The sequence below is a fragment of the Camelina sativa genome, chromosome 17 (assembly GCF_030686135.1).
Source record: "Camelina sativa cultivar CO46 ecotype springtype chromosome 17, ASM3068613v1".
NCBI lineage: Eukaryota > Viridiplantae > Streptophyta > Magnoliopsida > Brassicales > Brassicaceae > Camelina > Camelina sativa.
The window spans coordinates 39117419-39136651 of NC_141896.1; the positions used below are offsets into that span (position 1 = coordinate 39117419).

At 33.2% G+C, this 19233-nt stretch overlaps 4 protein-coding genes and 1 long non-coding RNA gene across 9 annotated transcripts; all 5 read left to right on the forward strand.

Annotated features, from left to right (window-relative positions):
- The first annotated feature begins 282 nt into the window (after positions 1-282).
- Positions 283-1854, forward strand: LOC147924900 (uncharacterized). 4 transcript variants are annotated; one of them, XR_015587283.1, is made up of 5 exons: positions 283-474; positions 646-710; positions 1044-1149; positions 1224-1272; positions 1532-1854. It is a non-coding gene; the product is annotated as an uncharacterized LOC147924900 (long non-coding RNA). The 4 variants fall into 4 exon arrangements; XR_015587284.1 differs by having other exon boundaries at positions 292-474; positions 1374-1854; XR_015587282.1 differs by lacking the exon at positions 1532-1854 and adding an exon at positions 900-946 and having other exon boundaries at positions 327-474; positions 1224-1401.
- Positions 1855-4635: 2781 nt separating this feature from the next.
- LOC104758739 (protein LURP-one-related 3) lies at positions 4636-5635 on the forward strand. The gene is made up of 2 exons (XM_010481665.3): positions 4636-5071; positions 5171-5635. Exons 1-2 carry the CDS (start codon positions 4775-4777, stop codon positions 5528-5530), a joined length of 657 nt encoding a protein of 218 aa, XP_010479967.1. The 5' UTR covers positions 4636-4774; the 3' UTR covers positions 5531-5635.
- A 1841-nt stretch (positions 5636-7476) lies between these two features.
- On the forward strand, positions 7477-11236 carry LOC104758740 (uncharacterized). The gene is made up of 7 exons (XM_010481666.2): positions 7477-7909; positions 8001-8319; positions 8557-8996; positions 10045-10197; positions 10282-10423; positions 10537-10778; positions 10874-11236. The coding sequence occupies exons 1-7, from the start codon at positions 7583-7585 to the stop codon at positions 11078-11080; spliced, it is 1830 nt and encodes a 609-aa protein (XP_010479968.2). The 5' UTR covers positions 7477-7582; the 3' UTR covers positions 11081-11236.
- A 982-nt stretch (positions 11237-12218) lies between these two features.
- LOC104758743 (FCS-Like Zinc finger 17-like) lies at positions 12219-12971 on the forward strand. Its single transcript, XM_010481669.3, has 2 exons — positions 12219-12529; positions 12627-12971. Exons 1-2 carry the CDS (start codon positions 12342-12344, stop codon positions 12817-12819), a joined length of 381 nt encoding a protein of 126 aa, XP_010479971.1. The 5' UTR covers positions 12219-12341; the 3' UTR covers positions 12820-12971.
- Positions 12972-15880: 2909 nt separating this feature from the next.
- LOC104758746 (ethylene-responsive transcription factor RAP2-12) lies at positions 15881-17812 on the forward strand. Of its 2 annotated transcripts, XM_010481675.2 has the most exons (3): positions 15883-16358; positions 16716-17504; positions 17593-17812. In XM_010481675.2, exons 1-2 carry the CDS (start codon positions 16046-16048, stop codon positions 17486-17488), a joined length of 1086 nt encoding a protein of 361 aa, XP_010479977.1. In that variant the 5' UTR covers positions 15883-16045; the 3' UTR covers positions 17489-17504; positions 17593-17812. The 2 variants fall into 2 exon arrangements, with proteins under 2 accessions (XP_010479976.1, XP_010479977.1); XM_010481674.2 differs by having other exon boundaries at positions 15881-16358; positions 16716-17812.
- The last annotated feature ends 1421 nt before the right edge of the window (positions 17813-19233 follow it).

Consider the following 19233-nt stretch of genomic DNA (forward strand, 5'->3'; position numbering starts at 1 on the left):
GCTTAGATTTTTTTAGAAAACACCAAAACAACAATTTCGAAATGCTAATAAACAACAATTTTTAAGAACAAATCTGTTAGTCCTTTTTTTTATTACACAAAATATTTATACCATATTGGACTTAGACCATTTTTACTGGGGAATACTCTTTGGAGTACTCTCATAATTGGGCCCCAAAATCCCAATTAAAAACCCATTTCCGAAAAAAAAATGAGAGTATCGCTGCTTTGGGCTTTGGGAAGCAATTGAGCACTCCTCAGAGTAACGCGACGTGGCATGTTTTGGTTCGTTGGAGAAAAATAATTTTTTTTTTTTGCCAATTTCTTTTTTTTTTGCGATCCTCTCTCTCTTTCTTCTTCCCGATTCTCTTTCTTTTCTCTCTTGAATCCTTTGATTTTTACGACTTAAACTCGATATTTTGGGAGCTTCTATTGGTTCGATTATCCGATTCAGCACTGGTGTTTTCGTTTCTGGGTAATTTGTTCCTTTCTCTTTTCCCCTAAATTTGAGTTTCTGGGTCACTTTTTAGTTTGAGCTTGAATTGTGTGTCTGTGTGGTCGTATTAATACTTTTTATACCTGATTTGAATCGATGTAGTTGTTGTAGTTTGATCTGATTTCTTTGAATTTTATTGTATTTGAGTAGGTACTCTGCATCGTTCGTGTCCAAGGAAGAGATTCCAGCTGACCAGTATGCTTTGTGTTTAAGAGGTAATCATTCACAAATTTATAATCTTTCACTTTCTGTTTCTCGTGGTTTAAGATGTTAGAGGGGATTTGATGCATATGTGTTTAAGTTTAGGATTAGCTTCCTTCACATCTGGGCAACTTTTATGTTTCAGAGGAGTTTTGTGCATAATTAAAACTCTTTCTGTTACCTTGTCATTGTGATCGGTTTAGGTTTAGATGGAATTTTTACCTTTTACGACTCAATAAAGGCTAGAGAGGTATGTTCGAGATTGGTCTCTCCCAAGTCTCTAATTGTAGCCGTTCTATAGAATGTATATGTAATTGACAGTTGTGTGTTCCTTTTCTTGTGTGTAGGATCGTTCAGTCATCTATAAACGAACTCTCGTCACCCAAAAGCTGGAGCCAAAGCTTCAAAAGAAACAATAGAGATGTGGCGAGAAGACTTTCTCGGATTCCCTAGGTAAGTAATATTTAAGTGTTTCTGTGAATAATATTGGATTACGTTTCATCACTAAAAGATACTCTGATTTGCAGCCTAATCATGGCTGCACAAGACCAAGACCCTTGGAGCTTAGTTAAAGATGTATTGCCACTGCTCTCATATTCTGCCCCCTTTGCAATATATCATCAGTATATCAGAAGATCAAATCCCTTACTAACTGCTCTCTAACCGATTGTTTAAAGGGTTATGAAGAACCAAATTTCTGTTTCACATTGTTGGTGTTTACTTGAGCTGAAGAATCAAGTTATTGTTTCACATTGTTGACGTTTGATGGGTTGCTGTTAAATTGGTAATTATATAATGGTTACTTGTTTTGATTCTTGTTTCCTGCATCTTTCAGTTCTAATAAGCAGAACAGTTATGGCTTTTCATTTCCACCAACATCATCAGCAGCAGCACCACTGACCTCATCATCATTATCAACACCAAACCCTGTCCTCCTAAACCTTCTACGTCTCCGAGCCTAACAACGAGTATATCCAGAGTTGTGACATCGTCGCATTCAATAAGACCTAGAGACTTTAAACCCTCTCCTTACCAAAACATATTTGATTTCCAGGTTTTGTTTTCGTTTGTATGGTTTGCTGAAGATGTTTCTTTTCTAGTTGCAAGACCTTTTTCATATTACAATAACACTAAATTATAAAAGCCTTTTTATTCCTATGCCTTGTTATTGAGAAATTCTCTGATACTTTGAAAAATTATTGCTCCCATCTTCTTCTATATTCTTTTCTCTAATCTCTCTTTGATGCTCTGTTTTTTGCTTGCAACAAACAAAAAGTTTTAATTGGTTATTTGGATTAAAGCTTCTTTTCCTTGAGGATTCAAGCTTGTAAAATATGTTTGTAAAATATGTTTAATATTCCAAAGTTTTATGTAATATAAAAAAAATTAATAATTGATTTTTCATATTAGATTAATAAAGTTTGATAATTAATAAACATAAATTAAAAAATAATTATTTAAATGATTGAGTAACCTTCTTTGGGTTCTCTAATGGAGGGATGATTTTGCTAAGGTTCTCTTAAGATTGTTTTGATTAATTTAGTATTATTTATAAGATTAATTTATATGTGAGTACCTTAGGAGGATTGCTCCACTAATGATGCTCTTAAGACATGTGCTGGGGGTGCTAGAGCACAGGGTCCAAGGGTCAAAAAAAAATTTTACATGTAATTTTTTTTAAAAAAAATAGTATGTGTTTAGGGGGTTTTTAGAAGATAGCACAGGGTCTAGCCGTCTAGGCAAAGTTTGAGCCGGTGCCTGGTCATACTGAAAGAGTAATCGATTAATAAAATATTGGGGGAATTAGAAATAGCATATGGATCGAGTAACTTGAAAATGTTCTAGCTGAGTTAGTCTATCAGCTACTAAATTTCATATATGTATAAGTCAAATGATTAGCTGCAAAAAGATGATCCAATATGATGCATCTCCCCCACCCCAATTCAAGTTTGACATATATATATGTGTGTCTTTTCGTCAACCTCTATGAGTAAATTCAACAAGTTGTTGGGAGCCACCTTCCATGACGATCCAAAGGATTCCACTTCCACTACAGTATCAAAGGTTCTATAATGCGTGAAGAATACTAAAACCTTCACATCATCAAGAGCATTCACGCTCTTTCCAATAGATGTATTTCTTGTGAACATGAAGATAGCCGACTCGTCTCAAGCTATATCTAACATGAACCCATCGAAGCATTTGCTCCTTTGAAATTGCCTTCCATATGACGGGTGGTGCCAAGTTGTATAATTGCTCGATCCGTTATAATGTTGTTAGATGGAGGCCCTTGTGTGGGATATCAAATGCATGCTTTACATACCCAATTGTGACATACATTTTCTGACAGACTGTTAGACTTGGTGGTATGGTGTTTTTCCCAACCGAATGACGAGCATTCTCAACTTATTTGGAGGAGATACAAAGTGACAAGGGTAATTTCAATTTTCAACTTGTTCTCTTTATCTTTTTTTTTCGACAAGCTAATGTAAAAACTGATCATTTGGCACGTAAGATATATATGTAAATGATATTCTCTGGCTCTTTTGAGTTCTTATTAAAGTTGTTGACAAGAAAAAAAGGTTTCGAACAAATTTACACTGTGTGACAATTGTTTTTTATTGAAATTTTATATGTGAACAAAAAAATATTTATTGCTAAATCTTTATGATATCTAAATTTTATATCAAAAGCTTAGATTAGGAAAAAAAAGAAACACGAAAAGTACAATTTTGAATATTAATAAACAACAAATTTTAAGAATTAATTTGCTAATCCATTTTTTTCAGTACAATATTTATCAACATATACCATATTGGACGTCGTCCTGAAAGAGTAATTGATGAATAAAACATTGGGGAGTAATAAATAGCATATGGATCGAGTAACTTGAATTTGTTCTAAGCTGAGCCAGTCTATCAGCTACTAAATTTCATATATAAGTCAAATGATTAGCTATAAAAAGAGATGATCCAGTTTGATGCATCTGCCCCATCTCAATTCAAGTTTGACATGTATATGTATCTTTTCGTCAACGTCTGAGTAAATTCAACAAGTTGTTGGGAGCCACCTTCCATGACGATCCAAAGCATTCCACTTCCACTACAGTACCAAAGGCTCTATAATGCGTGAAGAATACTAAAAACTTCACCATCAAGAGCATATTCACGCGCGTTCTTTCCAATAGATGTATTTCTTGTGAACATGAAGACAACCGACTCGTCTCAAGCTATATATATATATATATATATATATATATATCTAACATGAACCCATCGAAGCATTTGCTCCTTTGAAATTGCCTTCCATTAGAAGGGTGGTGCCAAGTTGTATAATTGCTGGAATATTCACATTTGTCAGCTCTTTTACATCGTCTCGTGCCTTTCTTATATCCGCTAACAGATATTAATTTATATAATGAAAAATCAAGTCATATATATCTTGATTTACAAAGAGTTCAGATAAGCCAAAAAGGCGAAAGCAACAATTCGACATTGTCTTCTAGGTTACAACAAGTGTGGTTAAATTGATCATGATATAGCGGGAGGTTGGAGCCAAAGTATGTGTCCAGTTGTGAAGAGGACGTGATGAATTGTCTCCCTAGATTGGCAGCATCGTTGGGAACGTGGGGCCAATGGGTATCCTGTAGAACTTGTTCTTGTGCAGTATCATTTCAAGAAACTGACAGCATTTATTAAGCAAAGAGAATGCAAATGCAATGAACCGAAATCGAAGACCAATTCTAAGCATATAAACTAATAAATGAATCTCTATTTACTATATATATTGAATGTGCATGGTATATATTTCTCTATTATTCGAATCCCACACGTGACAACGACCTTTACGTACTGTATGTACGTGTTAAAAATAACTATGTGAGATATATGTTTTACATGAATTCTTATCTCACATATTCAACATGTGGATGAAGGAAGACCTTCGTATTGATAAATATCTATTTTTTCATGATACACCATAACCTAAATTATATGTATATATTACTAGTTGAAGCTATAAATACGAAGAAGCTATAACTATAATATCTATCAGTGCCACAAATAAAGTTTTTCCATATATGCAGATATATAATCCGATTTCTCCGGTGAAAACCATGGTGAAGATCTACCCTCACCTGGCGTTTCCGGTGGATTCGGGTGTAGTAGAAGTCAAGAATATTATGTACTTAACGAAGGAGCAAGAGAGTTTCACGATTTGGATGAAGTCTTTGGTGTTCCATAGCAAAGGCTGCACGGTGTTTGATTCCAAAGGAAACTTGATCTATCGAGTGGATAACTATAACTCCAAGACTTGCGGTAATGAAGTCTACTTTATGGATTTATGCGGCAAAGTTTTGTTTACTTTACGTCATAAGGTAAATATATTTAACACTTACATCAATGTTTTTATAAGAAATCATAAGTTTATTTTATTTTATTCTACTTTGAGATTAATTTTTGTTATGTGTATATAGAAACTGGGATTATTCAAATCTTGGGAAGGATATAACTCAACCGGGACGACAAGATTTCGACTAAGAAAGAATTTCAAGATTTTACCAAGAGATTCATCTTCGTCTTACAAAGTTGTAATGGGATCGCGCATAGCTGATGGTGATCAACAATCTTGGTATAAGATTGTAAACCGCGGATCGGTTTTTGCAATCGAGGATGGATCCGGAAGAGTAATAGCAGAAGTTAAAAATAAGCAGTCGGATATTAGTGGTATGGATCTTGGAAAAGATGTTTTAACAATGATGGTGGAGCCACAAGTAGACCACTCTTTAATAATGGGTATTGTTATAGCTTATAGTCTTACCAAATGTAAATTGTGATAATTATATGGGTGAGAGTGCAACTGTAATATCAGGTGATACTCTTATATATAAACGTTGGTATAGTCTTATATATAAAGTTAAACCTAAAGTCTCGACTTAAAATGAGAAGCTCGGCGTCGTTCATCCTCGATTTATAGAATTATGAAATATGTTCATTCTGTTTCTATTTGCTTAGATCTCACTTTCAGCAGATATATAATTATAACTAACTATTCTATAAGTACATTGAGTAGTTGGAGAGAAATAGAAATATTTTCGTGATACCAGCAGAGCTAGTTTCAAGGGGCTGTTCGTCGTTATCCTGACCATGATGACTCGGTTTCTCCAGTAGCGGGAAGACCCTTTTGCGTGATCTGTGTAGGGATGCATGTATGTTAATAATACTAGTAAACGTACCAATTCCACAAACAAGTCATTTTTATGTAAACAATAACTTTAACTAGCTGAGTAATTAACCATATGCTTGTATCAAAAATTTGGATGGTAATTAAGGAAGCATATTGGAGTAAAACTGTAAAAGTAGAGTGGTCATGGACTCTTTGGAAGAAGTACGAATGCATGAAAAGATAGAGATGAAAATTATCATCATACGAATTTATTAACGACAATGGGCTCAGACTGTACTTTGTAATAGCTCATTCATAATGAGTAATCTTATTTCAGGTTTTAAATGGACTTGTCCATTTGGGTTCGTATCCGTTTTGAATAATCCATCCCATATTTGATTTTTATTTTTCAAAAAATTATGTATTTAAGAATATATATTTTTGAAAATATTTATAGGACAATATACATGTATTATTTTAAATATTGTTTACAAAATTAATGAAAAAGTTAGATAAGTTTTTCTGACACACCCGTATCGAAAGTGACCTTTTATTTATCTATGCTGAGAATTTGGATGATAATTTTAGCTGCTCAATTTTTCTGAACTCGTTTCATTACCCATGATTTTGTCCCGTACTTTACCGAAAGTATGCGGATAATGTTTTTCGTTATCCAATTTACCTGTTCTTGATTCTTATATGTTGTTTTTTATGTTCCCATATCCCAAATGAACACGTCTAGGTTCAACAACAAATAGTAATTGTTTTTCTTTTGGTAAACTAATACTCCTCCTGTTCATAAAAAAATATCAGTTTTTCTTGTTACAAAAAATGTTATTTTATGTTTTCAATGCAGTTTTTAAAATTAAATTTATGTTTTATCCCTTTTATTTGAGTTTATAAATTATAAAAAGAAACTTTTCTTAGTTTATTTATAAAGATAAAATAGAAATTTACATATAATTTTCTTAATTTGTGTGCATTACGTCAAAATTGACACTATTTGTAAAAGAGTAAGCAGTAATTTCTTACATTTTCGTTTTTAAACACATAAAAACACTCAAACACATAAACTGTGACATTTTTCAATTATTGTTTGGGTATGTAAATAATTAAAACTACTTTTTCTAGTGTTCTAGGGGATAAAAGATATGATATCAAATTTATTTGCAAATATAGAGAGAAAAAACCCTTAAATTTTGCAAATATAAACAAACAATAGAACTTACAGTTGATCTGCTTGTCAAAAACATTCTTTTGTGCAGTATCATTCCGATAAACTGTCAGCATTTGACAACGGAGAGAACACAAATACAATGGACCACAAACCGAAGACTGATTCTAAGCCTATCAACTAATAATTGAACTTATCTTATTATATTGTATGATCGTTTTTATTTATACTTTCTCTATTATTCGAATCTCACGATCACATTAGTCACATTACAACGACCATACATGTGTTACCAAACAAAAAGGACCATACATTTGTTTTTTGTTGTTTAATAGAGAGGAGAGGACCATACATGTTATCGCTATATGATTTTTCTCTGTTATTTTTATTTGGTATCTCACATTGAACATGTGGATGAAGACCTTCGTATATATATTTTCTAATGAGTCATGATACACTCAAGAAACTTCATTACTACTACTACTAGGTCGTATAAATGTCGAAGAAGACATACCATTATTCAATGCCAACCACAAAGTTTTTCACTATATGCAAATAAACAGTCGAACGATCGAGACTAAAGTTCCAATTAACCGGACTTTTTCAGCGAAGAACATGGTGAAGATTCATCCTGATGACAAGGCATTTCCGGAGGATTCTGACGTCGGAAAAGACAAGATTTCTCCGTACTTGACGACGGATAAAGAGAGTTTCACGATTTGGATGAGGTCTCTTGTGTTCCATAGCAAAGGCTGCACAGTTTATGATTCCAAAGGAAGCTTAATCTATCGAGTGGATAATTACAACTCCAAGAGTTGCAGTGAAGTTTACCTTATGGATTTATACGGCAAACTCTTGTTTACTTTACGTCAAAAGGTAAATAAAATAAAGCATTCCATTGTTTTTATGTGTCTTATAGAAATTGAGATTATTTGTGTTAATAAACTCTTTCTTTTCTTGGTTATAGAAATTGAGATTATTCAAATCATGGGAAGGATATAACCAAACCGGGACAAGATTTCGACTAAGTAAGAACTTCAAGATTTCTCCAAGAGGTTCATCTTCACCATACAATGTTGTCATGGGATCGCGACAAACTGATGGCGATCAACAACAACCTTGTTATAAGATTGTAAACCGCAGATCGGATTTCACAATCGAGGATGGATCAGGAAGACTAATGGCACAAGTTAAAAAGAAACAATCTGATATCAAAGGTTTGAATCTTGGAAAAGACGTGCTAACAATGATGGTGGAGCCACAAGTTGATCATTCTTTAATAATGGGTATTGTCGTAGCTTATAGTCTTCTCAAATGTAAATTGTGATAATTTTTTGGGTGATATTAAACTATTTTGTAAAGTTTAGGGTAGTAAATGAAAATATACAAATGTTTGAGGAGCAAAATGTTAATATCTTTGTTAACTACAGTTTTAAGTTCTTAAAGCTAATCAAAACGTTATTACAGGCATAAACCTCTAAAGTCTCTACCTTTGAAATTGGGATTTTTTCTTTTTGTTGAAGAATTCACCAAAATGTGGAGAAGCTCGGCTTCGTTCATCCTCGATAAGCATCTGAACAACAAACCCATTTCTATAACTCATTCAATCGACTCTCCTCCTCCACCATCTGCTTCAATGGCGGATGAAAACCCTAACCCTAATCCTAATCCTATTTCGGCTTATTACGAAACCAGAGCGGCGCATCATGGGATCGTGACTAGCGAGTGGCTGGAACAGGCACAAGCCGCGGTTCGACGTTACCCTGATCATGATGACTCTGTTTCTCCAGTTTCGGGGAGACCCTTTAGCGTGATTGAGGAGTTTAATAGTTGGAGACAGCAGCCTGATTTGGCGGAGGCTGTTGCGGCGATTCGTGCTCTTGCGGCTGTTATTAGGTCTAGTGAAGCGACTACTATGATGGAGCTTGAAATTGAACTCAAGAAAGCTTCTGATACTTTGAAAGTAAGAGTCTTTCTTCTTTGTTTGGGAGTTTTGGGTTTTGAATTTTGGATTACTTGGTGTTGGTATTGCTTATTGGTTTTGGATTCAATCTTTGATTAATATGCTTTTAGGTTTGCTACTTAGCATTGAGTAATTCAGTTTTGTTTGCTTCATGCTCTGACAATAACTTAGGTTAGTAGTTGTGAACTTGTGAACATGGCATTGCATTGACTTGTAGAGTTGTGATATGTGTATTCTACTTGGCATAGTAATTTATGAATGCTAAGTAGCATCTTTAAAGAACATGCTATTAGTTTTTGCAACTTAGAATTGATTAATTTTGATGATAACTTAGGTTTAGCATGTGGGTAAATGGTTGACACTGCATTGACCTTGTAGCGTTGTGGGATATACTTGGCATATATATGTCTGAGTAATTTCTCCATTCAGCGGGTTTCGTGATCGTTATGACACTCTACTAGCTCTAAAGAGAAAGTTTTATCTTTCCGGATATCTTGATGGATTGCTTCTGGTTTCCTTTGCTTCTTCTGTGATGCTAGATTTCTTTGAAATATATTCTGTGTAGCTGAAAATGAGCGACTGGTCGTTTCATTAGTTTTGAGTGATCAGATGGTATATTTGAGTCCTGCTCAACTTGTAGCATTCAGTTTTTGACGACAATACTATTAGTTTGCAACTTAGCATTGATTATTTTGAGATATTTTGGGTTTAGCTTGTGGCGTAAAATGGTAGATTTGATCATGGGCTTGCATTGACTTGTAGAGTTCTGACATGTACTTGACATTTCTGCAATCTGCGAATTACTTGGTAGTTAAGACTCTCTGGTGGCTCTAAAGAGAAAGATGGGTTGAAAGTTTTATTTATTATGTGTTCATAATTGTAATTTATATCTACTTTGATTTTAAAATATTCTGTCTATGGAGATGGGGGATTGATGGATTTCGTTAATCCTGAGTGTCAGATAAATATTATTTGATAATATTATTTGAGAGCTCTCAGTTATTTTGGATGTAGAACTCTAAAATGTAAGGTTGTCTTCATGTTTCAGGCATGGGACACAACGTCTATATCCTTGACAGCCGGATGTGATCTATTCATGCGCTATGTGACTCGAACATCTGCTTTAGAATTTGAAGACTTCAACTCTGCAAAATCCCGCGTGCTTGGACGTGCTGAGAAATTTGGGGAAATATCTTGCAAGGTCAGTGGTTTTTCTTGGAATGGAAATAACATACACAGATGAAACACTAGAAGAAGAGTTTAAACAAGAATTGCATTTTTGCAGGCCCGAAGGATAATAGCAATTCTTAGTCAAGATTTCATATTTGATGGGTGTACTATACTGGTCCATGGATTCTCCAGAGTTGTATTTGAAATACTAAAGACATCAGCGCAAAACAAGAAACTCTTTAGAGTTTTGTGCACAGGTGTTTTTCTTAGAACTCTGAGATCAATTGTGTCCGTTTTTTTCTGGACGTCTCATTCTGATTTCTATAACTGACAATCACATTTCCGTGGCACCCATGGAAACAAACTCCAGAGGGAAGGCCAGATAAAACAGGTGTCCTGTTAGCTAAAGAGCTTGCAAAGCTGGATATTCCAGTGAAGCTTCTGATAGATTCAGCTGTGGCATATAGCATGGATGAAGTAGACATGGTGTTTGTTGGAGCTGACGGAGTAGTTGAAAGTGGCGGGATAATTAACATGATGGGAACTTACCAAATCGCCCTCGTTGCACACAGTATGAACAAACCAGTCTATGTAGCTGCAGAGAGTTACAAGGTAACCACTCAAACTTTATAAATCTTTCCAATGTGGTTACAGAAACATCAGTTATTCATCATCCTCTTTGTTCTTTTCTTGCAACGGCTGCACAGTTTGCACGGCTCTACCCGTTGGATCAAAAGGACTTAGAACCGGCCTTGCGACCTATTGATTTCAATGTTCCTGTTCCTCCTAAGGTTGAGGTAGAAAGATCTGCAAGGGACTACACTCCTCCTCAGTACTTGACTCTGCTCTTTACTGATCTTGGTGTTCTCACTCCATCTGTAGTAAGTGATGAGCTAATTCAGCTTTACTTGTAAGTAAAGCTGTCTAGCCTGCCTTATTCTTCTTGCTAACGCTGGTCTGAAGACTCTCATTTTTTTAGGTAGTAGAGATATCTATGTTACATGTAATCTTTACTCAAAATTTACCTTCCAAGTTTCAATATATATAGTATGATCATTTCTTGTTTTCGATTTCTTGATTTGTAATCTGGTTTATAAAAAGTGAATGGTGTACATGATAACTAACCAGCCTTAAAAACATTACTGACTAATGACTATTATAGAACTTACGTAGCATCACTAAGTGAGTTATATGCTAACTCGCAACCATGTCAAAATTTAATGTATTTTTTATTTTCAATTGGAAATGAATTATAAGTTTTTATCATATTGCATCAATTATTGTTTGAATTATTTGTAGTATTTGTTTTAATTTATTTAAATATAATCTCTCAACATTTTCAAATGTTTGGTACAAAAAAAGGGGTGATATTTATCATCATACGATTGAATTGATATTGAAAAGTTGAAATTATTGTAGTGAAGTGATAGATGACCTATAATATAGTATGATGATATGATGTTTAGAAAATGAAAGCATGAGAAACGTGATTGAATTAAAAGATGGATGGTAACTTCTTACTACTCCCTCCGTTTCATAATATAGGATGTTCTAGATAAATTTTTTGTTTCATAATATAGGGTGTTTTCAAGTTTCTATGTAACTTTTAAATTAGTTTAATACTTTATATTATGCAGTCTTGTTTATGATTGGTTGAACTTTTTAAAAGTAGTTATTTCTTAATTTGTGTGCTTAACTCAAATTATTTAGACACCGGGTCCAAGTAAACTCTGATTGAATGTTGTAATAAAGCTAACTTTTGGATCTAACGGCTAACGTTGTGACTTGTGAGATTAATAAAACACCGGCCACACTTTTTGGCCACTTAAATATCCCACGTTTTTAAACAAAACAAATAGGAGTAGTACGTTCTTTCTTGGAATTTTACCATATACACAATTTAGTACTACTATTCATCTAACATACAATATGAGTTTAGGGTTACTTTCTCATGTATGTGAATAGCAAAAGTGGTAATTTCCGACAAGAAATTGGCCAATGTCGAAAAAAGGTCAAACCCCACATTTAAATTGAGACATAAAGACACATCACTCCACAACCAATACAGTGAAATACTCCCAAAAAACCAACCATTCGGCTTCGACTTCTTCATCTCTTTCTTCTTTTTTTCTCTCTCTACTCAGATATTCAAATCCAAAATATTATTTAGAGAGAATGACTAAAATCTCAGTTGGATTGCAGCTTGTGACAAGAGATTCAAAGGAAAAACTTAGGAACATAGTGATCAAATCTTCACTGAGACTAAACCGATATAATCCAAACATCTCGGAGCTTTGTTTTCTCAAAACATGTCATCTCTGCATGAAACAGCTCCCCCAAGGCAAAGATGTTTACATGTACAGGTACTACTTTTAATTTTTTTTTTATGATATACCTATTCTTGATAATCAAGATATGTGTTCTTGATTATTTAACTTTTTTGGTTTTTGTATAAAACAGAGGAGATTTGGGATTTTGTAGCAAAGAGTGCAGAGAAAGTCAGATTTTGATTGATGATAGAAAAGAATTAGAGGCTTCGACGAAGATGATGTTGGCTTCTTACAGACGCTGTAACTCCGGCGCCGGGAAAAACGAGTCTCGGAATCTGTTTAATGATCTCCGGCCACGACGCCAGTTATTTATTGTCCCTTGAGGCCGCTCTTAAGTAATCACTAATTATAGTTTTGTTTTTGGTTAAAACATTCAGTTATTAGTAAAAGAAAGAGGTATATGTTGATTTGATTGTATCTCCGTTGTCACTTTATAAAATGGTAAATGTTTAATTGGATTTGTTTATGTGGTAAATGATTACTGATAATCCGCACTAATTTGGTAGGTTAATTGTAGTTGTTGACCAAAGTAAAGATAACTTGTAGCTACAAGTTAATTAATTGGGGATCAAATTCTATCGATTAGTGAGATAATCTTATCCAAAGTGTCATATAATGATATAAATTAAATCACAATTAACACAACTAAACATTGATTTATTCGAAAAAGATAGTTATATTTAGATTGGATCTTGTCACGACGTATATGAACTGGATAGAAGCATAATTAAAAATGGAAAATCTTTCTGAAAAATAAATTATTCGATTTGTTTTTTTTTCTTATTCTAAGATATGGAGATATTTTGATGTATGGACATAGAGACTGGTCGAAGATATGAACAACTCATTTAATCACGTGTGGAATATCCGAATATTATTTTATTTCGTCGTGTGGCCTACTTACAAGTGTACTTCATGCTATTTTTATAGTAGTATTAAAATACTGCAATTATTTATTACTGTTTTTTTTTTGGGTCCTCGTCAACTAAACTCTTATTTATAGTGTGAGAGTAAAAAATAAACAGGTTCGTCGTCTCGGCCCAATTATAAAGGCCAATAAGTTAAACTAAATGCAAGTGCTGTTAAGCCCCCCCACCACCCTAGATGATGAGCTATAGGGCCCAAAAAGAATATAATAAGTTCACTTTGTATGCAAGTTTGATTAAAATAAAATGTATTTTTTTATTAAAAAAATAATAATAAATTATTATATTAAATTATTTATGGTTTTTCATGATTAGAAAACATAATCTATTCAATATCTAATTATTTATATATCTCTAATCTATTCATTCTTATAATTAGTTACTTTTTATATATATTTTGAAAATAGTTATTAATTATTTTTATTTAACTATTATTTTTGCTTTAAAAATAAAAAGTAACTAATTATAAGCAAAAATACATTAGAGTTATATAAATAATTGGATATTGAATAGAATATGTTTTCTAATCATGAAAAACCATAAATAATTTAATATAATAATTTATTATTTTGTTTAATATAAAAAATTAAAATATAATTTTTTTGGTCAATGTTGGTCAACGCCGGAGTCAACGTCGGTCTTCGCCGGAATCATTCGACCGGTGTATCGGATTGTATGTCTATGGTGTTGACCACATAACGTCAGATAGTTCATGCATGTGGTCATGCAATACATATACTTCGTGTAGTTGAGGATACAATATTATACTTGGCATGTGTGACCATGCATTCTTCTATACTTCATGTAGCTAGCCATCTTTTTTCCTAAACAAAAAGAATAAGGTTTATATCTATCTATAAAGACAAACAAAAGTTGGTCTAAATGTGTAGTTCCGAATCGAGTAAATATACTTGTTTGTTGTATATATGCATGATTACTTCCACTTTCTTAAAGTCAAAACAGTGAAACAAATTATTGGTCCATGAATGAAATTATCTTTGAGATAAGCTAATTTAGGAACTTGTCTCAATCGGGAGAAAAAAAATATTCGGACCCCTATACCTCCTTTCATTAGTCTGTCTTTGTGTTTCTAATATAAATATATATACATACATGAATGTACTTTTTGGTATAGAATATACCAATCCACTTGTTTATATATTGGTAGTACTACAGCTATACAGTATACACCTATAAGACTGAAATTGATAAAATATGAGAAAACTTAACTGAATTTCTAACAATTGTTTTATACATAATTTAAAAATTTTGAAATCATTGAAATATTTTTTACCAAGAACAAAACTAATAAAATAGGTTCAGTTTTGTACCGAATATTACCTAATAATTGGAACCTAACAAACTTAATTTGAGTAAACGATACTATTATTAAGGAAAAATTAAGTTGAGTTTTATGAAAATTAATTGATTTGGAAATGCGAGCATCCAACTAAGATATATGAAAACGACAAAGAATAGTTATTTTTTTTGTTTGTCATGAAACGACAAAAAACTCAACTTGCTTCGAAAAGCTTCAAGAGTATCGTACGTGTCCTTGCACACGTAGATTCGTAAATGTGGTTTGACGGTTTTACTATTTTAGCCTTATACAGAAGAAGTATTTAATGGTCCCTGTCGTGTAATGAAAATTACATTCACCACGAAGTCGTCATTTATTTATTATTAGTATTTTTTTTTTGAGAAAGAAGTTGTCATTTATTTTCAGAAGTAATCTCATTAATTATTTATTGTTTTAGATGTATTTAAACATTTTCAATAATCCGTTTATATATTCAGTTATAGTTTTAGTTTTCAACTTACCTAAGTGGATGAACAACCAAGTATAATTACTGGCTTACTGCTAATGTATATCAGAATAATTAGTTGTGTTTCATTAGGTAGATGCCGAGATGTTTAAAATAAAGATCTTTATTTGTTTTAAACAAATAGTTACTTAAAATAGGGTAAACTAGTTGTACGATATCAGTCAAAACAAGTACTTCAGTGCCATATCTTTTTCATTTTTTGAATCATTTGATTACCTATTGTTTTTTTGTGTGGTAATTAACTAATTATTAGATTACTTACTGTTTAGTTATCTTTATAAAAATGGTATAGAAAAATAAATTTGTTTCAAAATAACCTATCAAAGATTGGATTGACTTCAAAGTGTTATACTATGACTTAAATTGTAAAAAATAAAGTAAAAAAAGGAAATAGACCGTATGAAAAAAATCAACAAACGTTAGGTAAAAAATTGTTTAGACTCTGCTTTTTGTCTCCTATCAGTCAAATCTGACCAAATTTAATCCTATTTACTGCAACTAACCATAATTAAATGACTAAAATCTTGATTCATGCAATAAAATCTAAAGAAAATAAACATAAAGTAGGGTAGTATCGTAAATAGTACATCAAGTTAAGGGTATAACAGTAAATTACCATCATAGCTTCATCTTTATTTTACTCTAAAAAGCCCTTCCCTTACTTTCTCTCAAGAACAAAGCAAAGCAAAGCCGTTGAAGAGAGAGTAAAACAAACCCCAAAGTTTCAATTAATTTCTATTTTGGCCGGTAAGATTCTATTTCTGATCATTTAACACCCCTGAAGAGTCACACCCGCCATGTGTGGAGGAGCTATCATCTCCGATTTCATTCCACCGCCGAGGTCTCGCCGTGTTACCAGCGAGTTTATCTGGCCGGATCTGAAGAAGAGTGCGAAAGCAGCGAAGAAAAGCTCGAAGAAGCGTTCGAACTTCTTCGATCTTGACGATGAGTTCGAAGCTGATTTCCAAGGTTTCAAAGATGACTCTTCTATCGATTGCGATGATGATGATGATTTCGATATCGGTGGTGATGTTTTCGCCGACGTGAAACCTTTTGTTTTCGGCGCGACTCCGAAACCCGCCGTCTCCTCCGCAGCTACCGCCGCCGAAGGTAAACATATTTTGGGGATTTGGTGTGAATTAGGTTTCGATTGAATTAGCTCGGTACTGTTTCAGATATGAATGATTTGGTGTGAAATTGAAACTTCAGATTTCTCATCTCTTGAGAAATTAGTTTGACGGTGTTGTGTTTTATGAGCTAGACTTTGATTTTGAGTTGCTGTGTGAAGCATGAAGCTTGATTCGTTGTTCTTTGGATACATACATATTTATGGATATGATGATTTTGAGTTATGTTTGTTTGTTATGAGGCTTTGATTTGTGTGATTGAAACTGATTTGAGTCTGTTGATTTGATGAGTCATATAAGATCTCTTTTGACTTTGTTGTTATTTTATACGCACTACTAGGGAAGAAGGGTGCTGGTGGGGAAGCAGCTGAGAAATCTGGAAAGAGGAAGAGGAAGAATCAGTACCGAGGGATAAGGCAACGTCCTTGGGGAAAATGGGCTGCTGAGATCCGTGATCCAAGAGAAGGTGCTAGAATTTGGCTTGGAACGTTCAAGACAGCGGAGGAAGCTGCAAGAGCTTACGATGCTGCTGCACGCAGAATCCGTGGATCTAAAGCTAAGGTTAATTTCCCTGAGGATAACCCTCAGAAACGTTCTGCTGCCAAGGCTAGTCTTCAGAAACCTGTTGCTAAACCTAACCCAAACCCGAGTCCAGCTTTGGTTCAGAACGTCGACAACTCCTCCTTTGAGGATATGTGTTTCGTGGAGGAGAAACACCAAGTGAACAACAACAACAACAATCAGTTTGGCTTAGCGAACTCCATTGATGCTGGATGTAATGGTTATCAGTATTTCAGTTCAGACCAGGGTAGTAATTCGTTTGGTTGTTCTGAGTTTGGTTGGAGCGATCAAGCTCCAATAACTCCAGACATCTCTTCTGCCCTTATCAACAACAACAACAACAACAACCCAGCTCTATTCTTTGAAGAAGCCAATCCAGCTAAGAAGCTCAAGTCCATGGATTTTGAGACACCGTGCAACAACAACATTGAGTGGGACGCTTCACTGGATTTCCTCAACGAGGATGCTGTAGCGACTCAGGACAATGGTGCAGACCCTATGGATCTGTGGAGCATCGATGAGATTCATTCCATGATTGGAGGAGTCTTCTGAAGAGATCCATTCTCATGTATATAAAGCTGCATGTTAGTGAGTTTCCCGCATCGTTATCAACCTCCAAAAACTTTCTAATCTTCTGCTGTCTCTGTCTCTCTCAGGAGTTGCTGTCTGAAAGCTTGTTTGCATTGCAAGGGCCAAGAGCCTCTCTATCTTGTGGGTGTGATGAAGTTAAGTAGAACTTAATTAGGGGTTGTGTTGTGGTAGTTTTTGTTTTATAATATTCTGAACTATTTAGTGAATCTTTGAATTCGTTTGTGTTACTTTGTACCCTTCAAAACTTCTTTAAAGTTCGTCATCAAAACATGTTTGAACCTCTCATCTCTGTTTAATCAAATAATCTTCTGTGCTACTTAAAGAGAGTTTGTGAGAAATGGCAAATCACAAACTTAGTTTGAGGGACCAAACCGGACGAAGTTAAAGGATCGGTTATCGTAAATTTTGTGATGAGATAAAAAGCGGTGGTACATCATCAAAGTGGTTTGCCTAGAGAAGTGAGCCACTTTGGTTATTTTGTCGTACAATGAATCTAAAGGAAAAAGAAGCCAAACCGACGACGTTAAACGACAGAAGAATCTAAAAGTTGAACTTTCTTTTTGCAAGTGGTAACTGGTGAGTTTGCATCTTTCTCGTGACCCATTTTTTTTGATAAGAGGAAATAAATATAAAGAAGAGAGTAAATTAATAACACTCTTCTGGACAGTTCTGCATCTTTAGGTCGTTTTCACCCATCTGTATATATATATAAGTACACAATTTTACTGAAATATGTACACACACATAGATCTTTATTTATAAGGGTTGTAGGTAAATAAAAATATTGAATTATCAAAACAAAGAGTGAGATTTGTTTATCTATATATATATTTGGAGACATTTATAAAATAAATTCTGAAGTTAACATTTATTTACAGGCATGTCATTAGTATTAAATAATTAATTTAATAAATAAATTAATTCTACTTATATTTGATTTTTTTTTTTATAGAAACTAAGTGTTTTATAAGATAACAAACATAATTGTAAATGAATATAAATTTTATTTCCTTATTTTATAAGAAGGTGAGTGAAGAGCTATTGTTCTTAAAAAAATTTGAAAAACTGATTTGATAAAAAGTGACTTTTATACTATATTTTACTTTCACGAGTTTCGTATGATGAGTTTTTGCGAATTAAAATTTTTTGAACATGTTGCGTGATCCGCCTAGCATGGCAGATTTGGACTATAGAACCAACACTAAAACTATTAGTTTATTTTATATACTATAGATTTGTAGTTATAGTTTGGAAAATTAACGTATAAATTATTTAGTATATGAACTATAAAATATTACACATACTACAACACATTCTTAATATTCTAAAAAAAAAAAAATTGTATACACATAAAAATATACACTAACATACCAAACAAAACTAAGTATTTTAAATTTTTATTTTTATCTAATAACAAATTTAATGTAATTAGGTTATCAACTGTAAGAAGAAGAAAAAACATTCTAAACAAAATTATAAATTAATTAGATAAATTTAATTAATTGGGAATTCAAAAACTAAATAAATTAAAAATTATTATTTAGAATACATTAATTTATAATTTTGTCTCGCGGTACACCGCGGTGAAAACCTAATTTTTTCATTTTTATATTAGAAGGTTTAATTTTTTTTATAACAAATTGTAAAAGACAAAAAGAAACTAACTTCTTTTTCTATTACTGTTTTTTAAAAATTTACTTAAAAGT